General features: G+C 37.7%; 1 protein-coding gene across 4 annotated transcripts in view; it reads left to right on the top strand.

Moving 5' to 3' along the window:
* The window catches only part of LOC150095838 (uncharacterized), a 404,380-nt gene that overhangs the window by 307,222 nt on the left and 81,586 nt on the right, over positions 1 to 15,572 (top strand). For 3 of the 4 annotated variants that reach the window (XM_090408977.1, XM_090408980.1, XM_090408978.1), the window contains one exon: positions 12,765 to 12,860. In XM_090408977.1, coding sequence (XP_090265103.1) covers positions 12,765 to 12,860 — 96 coding nt within the window. Of the gene's footprint in view, positions 1 to 10,345; positions 10,464 to 12,764; positions 12,861 to 15,572 lie in introns of those variants that run through there. The other variant, XM_090408979.1, reaches the window with a different exon arrangement.

Raw genomic sequence — 15,572 nt, 5'->3', positions numbered from 1 at the left:
TCCAAGATTTGGGAAATTTTAATTCTTAGGCCTCCTGCCTAACAGCACCTATAGAGGGTACCCTCATAGGACTTGAAGTTTTCAGTCTAATTTTTTCCACTTATTGTTTTGTGCTTTTTTGTATGTGTTTTTACAATTTTGATATTGTTTTTCTGACGATGTCTCAGCGACTGAGAAGAAATATAGGATAGATTAAACTTGTGTTTAATTATTTATATTTGCTGTATTCATTCCATTAAATCTAATTTAGTTTATTATTATTGTTAACATTTGGTCTCCATGGAGTCAGAGACTTATCATGTGAGGTACGTACTATTGCACACAATGCTTATCCAACCATGCTTTAAAGTGATTCAGTGTGTGTACACTGGAAATCCTATCCTATGCCACCTGTATATCCTCTCTTATTCCACTGGTATCTATCCTACAGCCTGGAAATTGGTCGATATTGTACATGTCCCCCAAGAATGCTGACAAATCACTGCCATCTAACTATCACCCTACCTCAGTCCTATCTAAAGTAATGGAGAAAACCATCAATTCCAAACTCCTACACTACCTTGAAAGCACCCAGCTAATAAACAATGACCGGTATGGATTCCATCATTGGCGATCAACAGCAGATCCACTCACATATATCATCCATCTCTGGACAAATGCCATGGAGAAGTTTAGTGAATCTCAAGTGGTTGCACTTGATATTTCCAAAGCTTTTGAACTGGGTAACCAAGGTTCCACAAGGTTCTGTCATCTCACCGACCCTCTTCCTTCTATATATCAGCCCAATACACAGTTTTGCAGATGACAGCACATTGCACTCTTCCCTTTCATTTGATAAATCTTACTTTACACAACTCACCTCAACCTACAAAACATCAACTGCCATGGCCCTCATTTCTGATCTCCAAGCCATCCTCCAATGGGGCTCAGATAACCTCATCAATTTCAATTCTAGTAAAACTCAGTTCTCTTATTTAAAAAGAACCATTTTCTCCCAGTATTATTTTTGATAACACTCAAATTTCCAAACAAGATGAGATCTCCCTTCTTGAAATTACCTTGACATCAGGTCTCTCCTGGCATAAACACAACACAACCATTGTACCCTCAGCTTCTAAAAAACTAGCTCAAGACATTACTTCATCTCTTTGTAACCTTATACAAATCACAAATCTGCCCAGCTGTCAAATACTGCTCTCACATTTAGAGCAGGGCTCCTAAGAGCTCCACCAAAATGCTTGACTCAATACACAGGAGAGCAATTAGATTGACTAATGACCCATCTCTTACCAACTCACTCCTCCCACTTTCACATAGATGTTTTGTTTCTGCAATTTATTTATTCTACAAATATTTCCATGGCAAATGTTCATTTGAAATAGCATCAATAATTCCCCACACAGTACTAAGCCTGTCGAAACACATGCAGTTGTCACCCAACATCCCTTCACAGTACATCTTGAAACCCACAGAAAAAATTTCTTTTCCTCCTCTTCCATCACTGCTACTGCCATATCGTGGAACAGTCTTTCCCTTGATGTGTTTCCCAAGGAATACAATATACAAGGTTTGAAATCAAATGTAAACAAGTTTCTCCTTTCCCAACCCATTACCTATATACGGTAGTAATGTACTATAGGTTGATCAACCAGCCTCTCGTGTATGGGCTCAACATAACACTGAAAAATACTTTCTCAAGATACCCAGTACTTTTGATGAGGACGGTCCAGAGGGTATAGAGTACCAGCATCTGATATTAATAGTAATATATGGAGGTACATTTAGAAATTTTTAATATTCAGTCATTGCTTACACATTTACATTCACCTTTTGTTATTTAATGAAATTTAATCATTTATTTCACCTGAAGTCAGGCTAGTATAAACAATTAGAAAAGCAGTTAGATTTAGCTTACTTTTGTGTAGTATCACATAAATTGTCTTGTTCTATGTATGTATGTTTTCCTGATGATGATGACCTCGATATAGAGGTAAAATGTCAAGTAGTATTTTCTTAATTATAAGTAATTGTCCTAACGTGTGTTTTTGTCTCCATAAATTCTAATTTCTTACTTCCCCTCCTCCCAGAATCACTCTATTCCCTCTCTTACAGATGTTATTTTCTGACATACCTTTCTTATGGGCACTTTCATGGTTGGTGCTCTGCTGAATTGTCCACGATCGTTCCTCTAATCTTATCAGAAGCTGTAAGAACAAGAGCAGCTTCTGGTCAACATCCATTTACCATTCACCTTCATACTTATCAAATAACTTCTCTTTCATTTTCTCTGTCCTTTGGAACTGCATCCTTCACTCTGTCTTCAACTTTCAAGACTACAGCCCTCAGTGTTAAAGCATGTCAAAAAATTTATTCTTTCCTCTTATCCTCTCATCCAGACTCAGCACTGATGTGCTATAGGTCATGTGACATTCGTTTGTGGGTCAGATATAAATAATAATAATATACCTTATCATGAAGTACTAAAAAAAATTTAATTACACTGCTTGCACAAAAAATTCTAGTGAAGAGGATGAAAAAATTTTATAATTGTTACTACTAGAGAACCTTCAGAGAATCAGGAGCTCAACGAAGAAAGTCACATATCCCAAACAACATCATATCCTTCCTTGAATTCATTCACACCACCTTTATTCACCACTTCCAAAGGCTAAATAAAAAATTCCATCTACAGATATCCCATATGATCCTTTCTGAAGTTTGTAGGTCTTATCATATTGGTCCCCTTTCTCCTGTTTGTTAGTAACTGCAGTCACACTCTCAATCTGTCGTCATAATATGCATTGCACAGTCCTACACATCTTTAAGCATTCTCCTTTGCACCTTCTCCATTGTATCTACACTACTTCAGAAACTTGAAGACCAGATCTCTGCACAGAGGCCTTGTAAAGTGGCAAAATGACTTCCTTAGATGTCAATGTTCATTTTAGTATTGCAATTATCCTCTGATTAAGTCTTTGTTGTGTGTGTGTGTGTGTGTGTGTGTTTCACCACTTTAAATTGTATTCCTTGGGAAACAGCAGGTGGGAGACTGTTCCACAGTGCAGCAGTTGCAGGGACAAGAGCACACCAGTAGTGTCCAGTGCCTGTGTGCAAAACTTTAGTTGGTGCCCCTATCCCCTCCCTCAATACAAAAATCATATAAAAAAAACGTTTTTTAAAGTATTTCCTCCTCTTTGGCGCCTTTACTATCCTGGCGCCTGTGTACATCACACACATTGCACATATGGCCAGCGTGCCCCTGTGCAGGGATGAAGGAAGAGGAAAAGAAACTTGTTCTGTTGGTTTCTAGGTGTACTGTGAAGGGATGTTGTGCAGCTGCTGCACGTATTCCAATGAGCTTAGTACTGGGCGAACGAATTATTGATGTTATTTCACATGAGCATTTCCAATGGAAATATTTGTAGAATATACATACTGCAGAAACCATATGTCTGTGTGAAAGTAGGGGGAGAAAGTTGGTAAGGGATGGATCATTGATAAGTCTAATTGCTCTCCTCTGTATTGAGTCAAACAATTTGAGAGAGTTTTTAGGGGCCCCACCCCATATGTGGGAGCAGTATTCAATAGCTGGGCAGATTTGTATAATGTTAATAGCTGTTCGGGGGGTGAAGTAACGTCTTGAGCAAAAGAGAAATCCCAGTTTTTTTGAGGCCTAGGATGCAATGGTTGTGATATGTTTATGCCAAGAGAGGTTCAATGTGAGGGTGATTCCAAGAAGCATGATGAGCATTTCATGTCAAAAAGGATACTGGGGAAAAAATGGTTTCTTTTTTATGGGAAATAGTACAGAACTGGGTTTTATTGGCGTTGAAATTTATGAGGTTATCTGAACCCCATTGTAGGATGGCTTGGAGATCAAAGTTGAGGGTGGCGATTGATGTTCTGTAAGTTTAGGTGAGTTGTGTAGGGTAAGGCTTATCAAATGCAAGTGAGGAGTGTAGTATGCTGTCTTCTGCAAAACTGTGTATTGGGTTGGAGGTCAATTGCAGTAGGTCATTGATATATGTAGCAGGAAGAGGGTTGGTGAGAGGAAAGAACCTTGTGGAACCCCAGCATTCATTGAATGGTGAGAGGATAGGGAGCCGTCCACCATCACACACAGTGTGAATCCAGACAGAAAGCTGGCAATCCAACTACAGAAGTCCTGAGTCAGACTGAATGATTGTAGTTTGCCTAGTAGACCTTTGTGCCAGACCCGGTCGAAGGCTTTGGAGACATCTAGATATCATTTGTCCAGAGATGGGTGACATATGTGAGTTGATCGGCAGTGGCGGAATCCATACTGGCAGTCATTTATTTGGTGATGTGTCTTCAAGATAGTGTAGGAGTTGGGAATTGATGATTTTTTCCATTACTTTTAACAGGACTGAGTAAGCGAGATAGGGCAGTAATTGGATGGCAGTGACTTGTCACCCTTCTTGGGAATGGGCTGAATATAGGCAAATTTCCAGTTTGTGGGATAGATTCCAGTGGAGTAAGAATATATATATATATATAGGTGACATAGGATAGGGGTCAGTTCTGGAGCACAAACTTTCAGAACAATTGGGGGAATGTCATCAGGGCCAGGAGACTTTTTTGTGTGTCTAATTTGGACAGTAATTTTTTGATCTCATCCTGGCAAAAGGAAATAGGGGGGCATTGTATATTGGGTGTCTGGAATAGTTGGGGGACATTTACCATCATCAGTTATGCATGCATTTGAAGCAAAGTATGAAGCCAGAAGATTGGCTTTTTCTGTGGATGATGATGCAGTAGAGCCATCTGGGTATGATAGGGATGGGAATAGTGTTGGACAGAAGTTACGGCCAATTGCTTTGGCGAGAGACCAAAAGGCTCGGCTGCCATTTGGAAAGGCTGCTAGTTTCCTGCTTTTTGCTCTTTCGAACTCTGTTTTGGAAACGTTGATTTTTTTTTTTTTTTTTTTTTTTTTTTTTTTTTTTTTTTTTTTTTTTGCATCTATTATAGGCTTCGGTGTAAGCTTTGAAGGAGGATGAGGTTCTTGATTTCAGCCAGTTGTGGTATGTCTCATGTTTCATCTCTACAGCCTTGGTGCATCTTTTCGTTAAGGAATGGCAGTTCAGAGTACTGTGTGGAATGTATGTATTCATGCCAGTGAGGATTACTTTGGTAATAAGCTTGGTGTGTATGTTTGGGTTGGAAGGCCGGAAGCAATAGTCCAACCATGGGAATGCGGCATAGAAGTTGCGGGGCTGTCCCACTTGGCACTGTTATAGTGCCAAACTACTCTTGTATGGGAGTGTCTGTATAAACGTTGTTGCATGGGGGAGGAGGTGAGCACTAGGTTGTGGTCAGAATTTCCCAGGGGGGCTCACTACTTTCACTGTCTATTTGGAGGGGGTCATTGGTGAGGAAGAGATCTAGGGTGTTTGGGGAGTAGTTTGGGTTATCTGGTATTCTGGTTGGCATCTGGACAAGTTGTGTAAGGTCATTAGTGGTGGCAAATATTTCAGCATCTCTGCCTGCAAGATCTGTACAACTGGAGGAGGAAAGCCAGCTAGTGTTGCAGACATTAAAATCTCCTAGGAGGATGATTTTGCTGTTGGGAAAGTGGGATTGGAGAAAGTCGATTTTTAGGGAGAGGAAATTAAAGAGCTCAGGGTGGTTGGTTGTGTTGGGAGAGCGATAAAGACAGCAGATGAATTGGACTGAGTAGGGAAGGGATATTTTCAATCACCCAACTTTGACCAAAAGAAGGTCAAAGTTGGGTGATTTTAGGTTGGGTGCTCTCTGGCAAGGTATGTCAGTGCAGATGTATGCATAGACACCACCCTTAGGGCGAAAGTTGTTAAAGAGTGAGTAGTTTGGAAGGTTGAGATAAGTGATGCTAGGGGGAGGTGAGATTTGAGTTGCTGCCAGGAAGAGTAGGTGGGGTTTGGTAGACTATAGGTGGTAGTGGACACTATTCAGGTTGGAGTTTAGGCCACAGATGTTGGTGAAGTGGATGTGTAGGATTTTGTGAGTCATATGTTGGACCACATGGATCTTGCACATTTCCTATGCGGTGCCTGCATGCTGGTCTCCATGGTGGCTGCTAGTGGCATCACTTGGTTTTTTCACCAGTTTATCTTGTCTGTAGTTGATGATCCAACTGTTGTCACCATTTTGACATTTTTCTTTGAGTTGTCTTCGAAGCTGCCGTCTTTGTTCACTTTGTGCAAATGATAAGTCTGGTTGTGCACATATGTGCAATTGGGGACAGGCGTCTTTGAACTTGTTTTTGCTGTTATTATTTTTGGGGTGCTTGTCGGTGTGTCGCAAGTCACTTTTACTAGGTACGGAAAGTTCGTTCCGTTCTTCCTTTTATTTATAGGCTCGAAACGATGGTGCCTGACGATATTCTTAGGATCGATGTTGCATTCTTCAGCTAGTTTGTTGATGTCCTCTTGTAATGATTTTCCGTTTTCTGTCAGTAAGTTCAAAATGATGGCATTGAGTTTTTTGTGTTTGGCCTCCATCAAGTCGTTTACCGTTGATGCGATTATACGCGAAGTTCTTTTGCGCATAGAGCTTTCATTGCGCTGGTTTTTAACTTGTTCTAGCTTAGCTTTGACTGCATGTATTTTGGAGGTAAAAGTTCATTTAAAGCATTGATGTGCTGTTGGAGGTTTTCGGCACGTTTACCTATGTTGAGAAGTTGTTTTACCGAAGGGAGGCACAGCGAATAGAAGAATGGCTGGTTAAGTTTGATAAGTAGCTTTTGCGCAGCTTCATCTATTTTTGCACAGTAAGCGTGCAGTCAGTGGCAACAGAACTCACAGAATATGCCCTTTTTTCTGTCTGTGACACCAGTTTTGCAGCTGCGGCACGTAATAGGTTTGTCTGCGGCGAATGACAGCACTGTACTGGTGAGTCACGTGGTGCTCGTTCGCTGTTGGCTTTTGATGCTGCCATCTTTGCTGCATATGGTAGGCATCGTGAGCGCTTACACATGGCTGATTTAAAATTGGAAGGATAGCTGATTTAATACACTATAAGTACTTACAGGTTGTACTGAAGTATTCCGCTGCTCAGCAACGTTTGTTATATGCCGTGAACTCAAACTTCCTATCCACTGAGAACTTCAAGATTTTTATCCTGATCAGTTTCCTTTAGCATAATCCTGCCAGTTTAATATATCATTGGTATATCCTTATCACTGTCATTAATGTAAAGCTTGATAATATAATGGACCAAAAACTCGCATCTTGAGTACACCACTAGTCACCTTAAATTTTTCAGATCCCTCCCCATCACACCATTTTTTGATGTCTATTAGTCAATCAACCTCTTAATCAATAGTTTATTATCCAATAAGCTAATAGTTTATTATCTAATCCCATATTATCCAACTTATGCAACAACCTTCTTTAGTGTATCCATTTCTCCCCACTTTCTTGGCATTATTATAAAACATGAGCAAGTTAACTCAAGCATGACCTTCCTTTAATGAACCTATGCTGATCATTGCAAAGAATAGATTCTCTGTCAATGCATTTCTGTATGCAAGCTCTTACAAACTTTTCCAAAATCTTCACCACAGTTCAAAGATGCTGATAAGTCATTTGTTACATAAATCATCCTCTGCACCACCCTGGTGCATTCTTTCCCCCCTCCTTTAGAATCTTCTATTTAACTTAAATTATACAGCAAGTCAAAGGCACAGCCAATTTAGCTGAACAATCCTTTAGCATCTCTACTGATATCCCATCAGCCTGTATTGCCGAATTCTTATTTAGTTTATGCAACAGCTCTAGTACCTCCTCATACATCTGAATTTCTTCATCCATTGTAGAGATAACATGAATTTCTTAGCAAAAAGGGGCACACGTTTCTTGAACATTCTGCAACTGTCACCTCTATATCATCCATATTCAGTAGTTATTCTTTCACATCCATTCCTTCTTTTATTTACAGCATAACAGGGCTGTCTTTTAGCTTACAGAGCCAGCTTCTTTTCACATTCAGATTTCTGTACAATACTTGTAAGTCTTCTGGTCTATGCCTTATAATTTTCATAACACACTATTTTGTCCACATCATATTTTTCTTAAGAATATTTTGCCTTAATAAGACTGTACATTCATTTCATTACTTCTCTCTATTCTTCAAACTCTAGGAATGCTTTCTCATATATGTATTTTTTAATTCTTAGCATGCACTGCCAGTATCCTTTCCATTCAACAATAAAAACATGGGACTGAACCTGGTATTCTCCTCAACTGGTCATAATTTCCTTCTTTGTAATTCAACATTTAATTTTCTGAATGGATCATCCACATACTTAGCCACTTCCCAGGTCAGTACATCATGATCCCTGTCACCATCCATAGACAAAAAAGTGATCTCTTTAGTTGAAATGCCTTCTGATACTATTAATCATATCTAACACTCTTTGATCCTAAGTTTCTTCTGACACTTGCTGCTTAAGTAAGTTATCTCACCATAGCTCAAAATATTCATCCTTCTTCTTCTTCTCATGAGAACTATATCCAATCATTGGATAATTAAAGTTATCCTGTGGTGGTTCAGCATCCACAGGTTCATTTGGCAGTACATTTCATTTTCATCAGAAACTGATCCACTAGGTGTCTACCAACTTCAGATGTATTTGATCTTGTTAGATTCCATTTGGAACCACATAGCTTCAAACTCACCACTAAATGGAAAATTGTTACTAATATTGTATTTCATAGCTTTCTATCCTAATTGCAATCAAGTCATCCAATATCCAACCAGCACCCCACACATACACACTAATACGGTACCTTTTACACTTGATTCCAGTTAGTATATCTGGCTTTTTTTTTTTTTTTCCCACCCTAGGCTTATTTGCCTTTGTAGTTTCCATGACTGAGTTGGACAACATGCAGATCTTTATATTTAATGCCTCACTGCCTTATATGCTGTTATCCTTGCATATGCTTAAGTCTGAACTGGATGAGCATGCAGTCATCATAATGGCTTCCGTGATTATGCACATTGGTATCATTAACACAGTTGCATAACTTAGCTGCTCTTATTTTTAGATTCTCAAAATTCCTTTCATCGTAATCTAGTTTCACTGACTCTCCATCATAGGTCTCATAATAAATAAATAAATAATTTCTCCGAACTCTTAATACCAAAGTGTAGGCTGTATTTTCTTGTAAATTAAGTCCCTCTTGTAAACACTGCATTCTTCTCTGAAACTCACTCCACACATCCAAAATCTCTCAAACATTCCTCCTACACAGCATTTAATGCAACTAATTGCAACTTAAAAGTTCATTTAGGCTCAACTTTTGCTTATTCTTCTTCTTTGACTTGCTATTTGGCTGATGCTGCTGTTGGTTGTTTACTTGAATGTATTTTAATTTCTTATATATTTTATATATATATATATATATATCCATGGGAGAAGCAACTACTTACCCCCATGCTGTTTATAATTATGCAGAGAATAGTAAATTCAGTGACCTATTACAAACTGCTGATCTGGTTCACAACTTAGTTAGCATACTCTCTCCAACAGGCTTTGAGTTCAGATCATGCTTTAAACATTGATGTTTGTGAATGCTTCTAACAGGATATGAATTTCATTGTCCATTGTAGGGGTCCACTTCTCTGCTAATCGAGTGCTTGACATGGTATGAAAAATATTCCATGTTTGCTGTGTAGAGCAAGATTTCCTGATAATGTTAAATATAACACACACGCACGCACGCGAGGGAAGGCTGGAAAGTTTTGATAAACACCTTGAACAAAAATGATATTAAAGCAACTGATATAACCACAAGAAAGAACATACTAGTAGCAGAGTTATGAAGGTAACTTATGTTCTTATATCCTCATATGTTCTTTCTTGTGGTAATATCAGTTGCTTTAATATCTTTTTTTTTTCCCTAGGTATTTATCAAAACTTTCCAGACCACCCTCAATCCTCATATATATATATTCATGTTTATATATACTGACTATAACCGAGACTAGAATAACAATTAAATTTATTCAAAACGCAATATGTTTCATCGGATTGTCCGACTTCTTCAGGCGTGGGAACATAGAAAGCAAGTAAACACTATAAGAAACATCGTATCACTATAAAACGACTATTACAAAATCAGTTAGCTTTGAACTGTAGCTACAGTCCGTGTTGAAGTTCTATTAAGTAGCTGCATGCGTCTGATATATATATCAGATATATATGTGTGTGTGTGTGTGTGTGTGTGTGTGTGTGTGTGTGTGTGTGTGTGTGTGTGTGTGTGTGTGTGTGTGTGTGTGTGTGTGTGTGTGTGTGTGTTACATTTTTTTCAAGTTTTTAAATTTCATATCTTTTTTTTAGTGTGGAGAAGATTATTTTATGCACACCTCTAAGTTGACTCCATAGAAAGAAATTTGGTGAAGATAGGTCAGTAGACAGTAGCCTTGTGAATTCAGGTGACTGAATCCACTAGCCTTGCTAAATCAGCTGTTCTCCAGAAAAAATTCACCAAAAAATTCTCATAATAGTGCCATAGTCATTCACATGTTTAACAACATGTTCCTCTTGTTCATTTCAAAGCAATAAACCATATTAAAATCTGTTAGTAATGTTTTACTGTCATACTGCCTTCAAAAGAAAATTAGACGAATAATCCTCCACCATTGTACTAAATGCAGTACTCTTTCAGGATAAGCATTCAGATTCTTCAAAAAAAAAAAAAATCAGTTATTCTGGCTATTAGCTTACCTGCACAGGTGAAACCATGCTTCATTAGTAAAAAAAGTTTTATAAAACAGTATTATCATTACAAAGGCATTAAACAAATTACAGTAACAGTCTGGCAGCAGCAATTTGTGCACTATATGGATGCAATGCACTCGGATGAAGCAAGTGCACTCTGCCAAAAGGCATCTTCTTTTCTGCTTGTAACAATTTTCACAAATGATTTATATAAGGACTGTGTGATTGTAGCTATGTTTTTGATCACACACAGAACCTGTCTCTTCAAACCTTCTGGTAAGGCAGTAAATTGTTGCTTTGTTTGGCATCATCTCATTTAGAAAGCTTCTGGGTACAATGCATATGAACTGTTACAAAATAGCCTTGTTTTCTGGTACAGTGCACCAACACACACACACCTTTTTTTTTTTTTTACAAGGGTTGTTTGAAAAGTTTGGTAAATTTCCAATAGACAGCAACACAATTCATTCATTCATACCAGTGTCAGCGCGTATCATCTTTTTCATGATCCCTGGAAAAAGTTTAGCCCAAGTGCGACACGTAGTTCTTGTTTGGCAAATATTCAAAATAACTGTGTTCGCATTTTTCATAAAAATAGAGAAAAACGAGTTTTGTTCAGTGATAAAACACTTTTATTTGAAGAAGTGGATGGTCGCGCAGATCAAGGCCGAGTTGCATGCAGTTCATGGGGACTCTGCACCAGCATTAAATACTATTTATTTTTGGATAAATGAGTTTAAATGGTCGTAAGTCCATCAAAGATGAAGTACGTTCCGGATGCCCGGCTGAGGTCACTACGAAGGAAATTATTGTCAAAATCCATGGTATGGTTATGGAAGACTGCCAGGTGAAAGTGCATGAGATTGTAGGCATCTCAACTGAACAACTTTCATGCAGGTACCCTGCATGAAAAATTGCACATGAAAAAGCTGTGTGCGCAATGGGTGCTGCGATTGTTGACTGTCAATCAAAAACGCTTATGAAAAGACATTCAATGCAGTGTTTAATCACAATTTGCAGGATTGTTTGCATCAATTCATGACTGTAGGCGAAACTTGGATCCACCACTACAGACCTGAGTCCAAGCAGCAGTCAAAACAGTGGACAATGCCCAGTGAAAGAGCACCAAAAAAAAGCAAAGACTGTTTTGTCAGCTGGGAAGGTGATGGCCACTGTTTTTTGGGATTCCCAAGGAATTATCATAATAGACTATTTGGAAAAGGGTAAGACAATAACAGGAGTCTATTATGCATCATTGTTGGACTATTTAAAAGAAGAACTGAAGAAAAAATGGCCAAGATTGGTGCACAAAAAAGTGTTCTTTCATCAAGACAATGCACAGTCACAATGGCAGAATTGCATGAATTGAGGTTTGAATTGGTTCCACATCCACCATATTCTCTGGACTTGGCCCCGTGTGACTTCTTCTTGTTCCCAAACTTAAAAATTTGGCTTGATGGGAAAAAATTTTCTTAGAATGAGGATGTCATCAAGGCTGTCAATGACTATTTTGCACAATTTGACACATCCTACTTTTTAGATGGGACGAAAAAATTGGAAACTCACTGGATCAAATGTGTAGACCTTGATGGAGATTATGTTGAGAAATAAAGGTGATTTTTTTCCAAAAAAATGTGTTTATATTTTTACCAAACTTTTCAAACAATCCTCATACACTACTAATTGCTCATCTGCATGAAGTAGTCTTACTGATTGGATTCAGTGAATTACTTCTACCAACAATGAATAAAATCATATGCAAGTGATATATGAAAATAATGGGCTGTGTTTTAAAATTAACTCTGTAGTTTATCTATTTTTTCCTAACTGTTCATTATTTTCTTCTTTTATTGCTCAAGTAATCAACACAAAACTTTATTGAGAGTAAAGAAACTAAGAGTAAAAAAAGGCACACAGTACCCCTAGCTAACTTGCCTTTCTCACAAAAATTTCATTGAGAACAGAATATTTTGATATTTGCTAGCATGTTTTCACCAATAAAGTGTTGTTTTAATTAAATTCCATATTACTGTTTCAGGTATTACTGACATCAAAAGCACAGATAGTTTAATCACTAGTAATTGTGACTTGGGTCAGAAAGATCTATTTGGAGCAGTACCATTTAATCCACCAGGTATTAAAATTACTAAAATAGGAACTGCTCTTCATTATATATTGATTGCTATATTATTATTAACAACCACTTGAATATTATAAATATATTTGCAGAATTACCTTGCATTGAAATTATTTTTTTTTTTTTTTATTAAAATAAATTTAAAATGGAGTTTATAATTTTTTTTTTAATATTCATGCACACAAAAAAAGCAGAGGAGCCTATAGTAAATAAATGCTGTGCTGTGGAGGGGAGGGGAGTCAGGAGTACAGTAATCTGTTGATATTCTTCTTGAACCATTGCAGTCCTTTAAAAATGCATCATGGGGGAGTCTGTTCTATAGAATTAAGGTGACTGGAATGAAAGATAACTGGCAGTAGCAGATTCAGTGAATTGAATGAGTTCAACTGTAAAGATATGTCAAGCAGTTGTATTTTTGTGTTTATCTGACCAAAATGAGAGGACTAATTTCTACTGAACAGTGGCCATAGAAAAGTCTGTGAGCAATGTCATTAATCAACCAAACTGCCCTTTTCTGAACAGTGTCAAGAATTTTAAAGGAGGTCTTAAGGGTACCACTCCAAACATGACAGCAATATGCCAAGGTTGGTCGAATTTGAGATTTATACAGAGTAACTGTTTAGTAGAGAAGTACCTCAAATCAAAAGAGAGATTTGATCTTGACTGTCGAGATGAGTATTATCAGAAGTAAGTGAAGAAGATCTGAGGTCTTTTTTTGCATGAAAACAAGCAAAACTATGTTTTAAAGCATTGAAGTTGCAAGGCTTTTCATACATGTAGGATGAGTGGAGTGTACTATCATCAGCAAAACTATGAATAGAGTTTGCAGTTAATGAGAGCAGGTATAAATCAGGAAGAGAATGGGTGAAATGACAGAGCCCTAAGGAACATCAGCATCTACAAGAAAGTTTGAAGAGAGAACACCATCCACCATTATACATAGAAATCAATCTGAGAGAGGCAATCCAATTACACAAGGATGAAGGCAGTCCATATGATGGCAACTTGTGAAGCTCTTGATACCAGACCCTGTCAGAAGTCTTAGAGATGTCTAATGCAATAGCACAGGTTTCTCCAAACCTTTCCACAGAATGGGTCCAAAGATGCATGATGTAGGCCAAGAGATTACCTGTTGGTCTAAATTGGCGAAATCCATAATGGTGGTCACTGATCAGATGACAGTTCTCCAAGTGTTGAAGAAGTAGACTGTTGATAACATTCTCCATTACCTTAGACAAAATTGAGATGAAAGCAATAATGTTAGAATATGATGCTGGATTTTAATTAAAATTAGATTAGAGGTTTATTCACATTTATGGTGTAATGTGCTAGGTTGAGTACGTCTTCACATGCATAGTACTATGTTCTATAAAATCCAAATGCAGGAAAGCATAAGAGTTTAATCGATTAAATACATGAGAGGTAGAAGAACCATCAGTGGGGGGGGGGTGTAGAGAGGATGTGTTTTAACCTCTCCAACACGAAGTGGAGGAATGATAGGTGCCAGTTCATTGGGGCAGTGTTTGTGGAAGTATCTATAGAAAAGATGCAGTTAGCTGAAACATTGCAGCTGTGAGATAGAGAGGTTGAAGTTAGTCAGTTAGGGGGGGGGGGGGAGAATCTATTAGCTGAATTGCTCTCCTGCAGACAGTAACAAGAATTTTTAGAGAGGTTTTAGGTGTACTGCCCTGATCATGTGAATAGTATTTTAAGGGTGGATAGATTTTGCATTTGTATATTTAATATTTGGATGGGTGAAAAGTGACATCTTGAATGGTAAAGAATGCTAGTTTTTAAGAGGCCAATGAAGTTATTGTGATGTGTTTATGCCAGGAGGAATGTTTGTCCAATGAGGGAGGGAGAGAGAGATCTGATCATGTCTATTGATTTATATATTACTGAGGATAATGTCACTTAGTTGAGATTCCTTTTGTGAGAGAAAAAGAAAAGACAAGGCTGTGTTTTGGTGCCAATGAAGGTCACCATGTTATCCTTGCTGCATTAAAGGTTGATATAAAGATCAATGTTTTAAGCAGTGGTTGCAGATGATCTTGAAGCTTGGCCCTGAATGTCTGAACACTCCATGATGTGTCAAATGAACAAGATGGAGTGCCCTATTATCATCATAGATGTGGACAGGATTAGTTGTGATTGAGAGTAGACCATTTATATATAGGAGAAAGTGGTTAAGTGATAGAGCCTTTGGGTAATCCTATATTAGTCAATCCATCATAATTTGCAGTGAATAACAACAGAGAAATCTGGCTACAAATTACAGAGTGTCAGATAGACCAAGGGATGGCAGTTTACTGAGTAGGCTCTGATGCCATACATGATCAGAAGTTCCAGAAATGCCAAGAGCATCAGCACATGATAAAGGAACAAGGTTCAAAGAAAGACTCCTGTTATTTTTAAATGAAATCTATTCAACTAGTAACTCCCCAATAGAATGGAAAAAAGCAAATGTAATCCCTATCTTTTAAAAAGGTAGTAGAGATGACCCTAAAAACTATAGAGATATAAGTATACTAAATTCCTGTTACAAAATATATAGCAGAATTTTAAATAACAAACTAATAAAATATTCTGAAAACTTTATTTTAGAAGTACATAATGGATTTAGAAAAGGACAAGCATGTATAGATCTGGCTTCTGCCTAAAATTAATAATAGAGAAAAGAATACAATTTAGAAACACGTGTTACATTTA

This window comes from Typopeltis vanoorti, chromosome 19 (assembly GCF_054136105.1).
Source record: "Typopeltis vanoorti isolate ZY-2024b chromosome 19, IOZ_Tvanoo_1.0, whole genome shotgun sequence".
In the NCBI taxonomy this organism is placed as follows: domain Eukaryota; kingdom Metazoa; phylum Arthropoda; class Arachnida; order Uropygi; family Thelyphonidae; genus Typopeltis; species Typopeltis vanoorti.
Note: the sequence above shows the minus strand (reverse complement) of the source record. Positions and strands in the feature narration are given on the sequence as shown.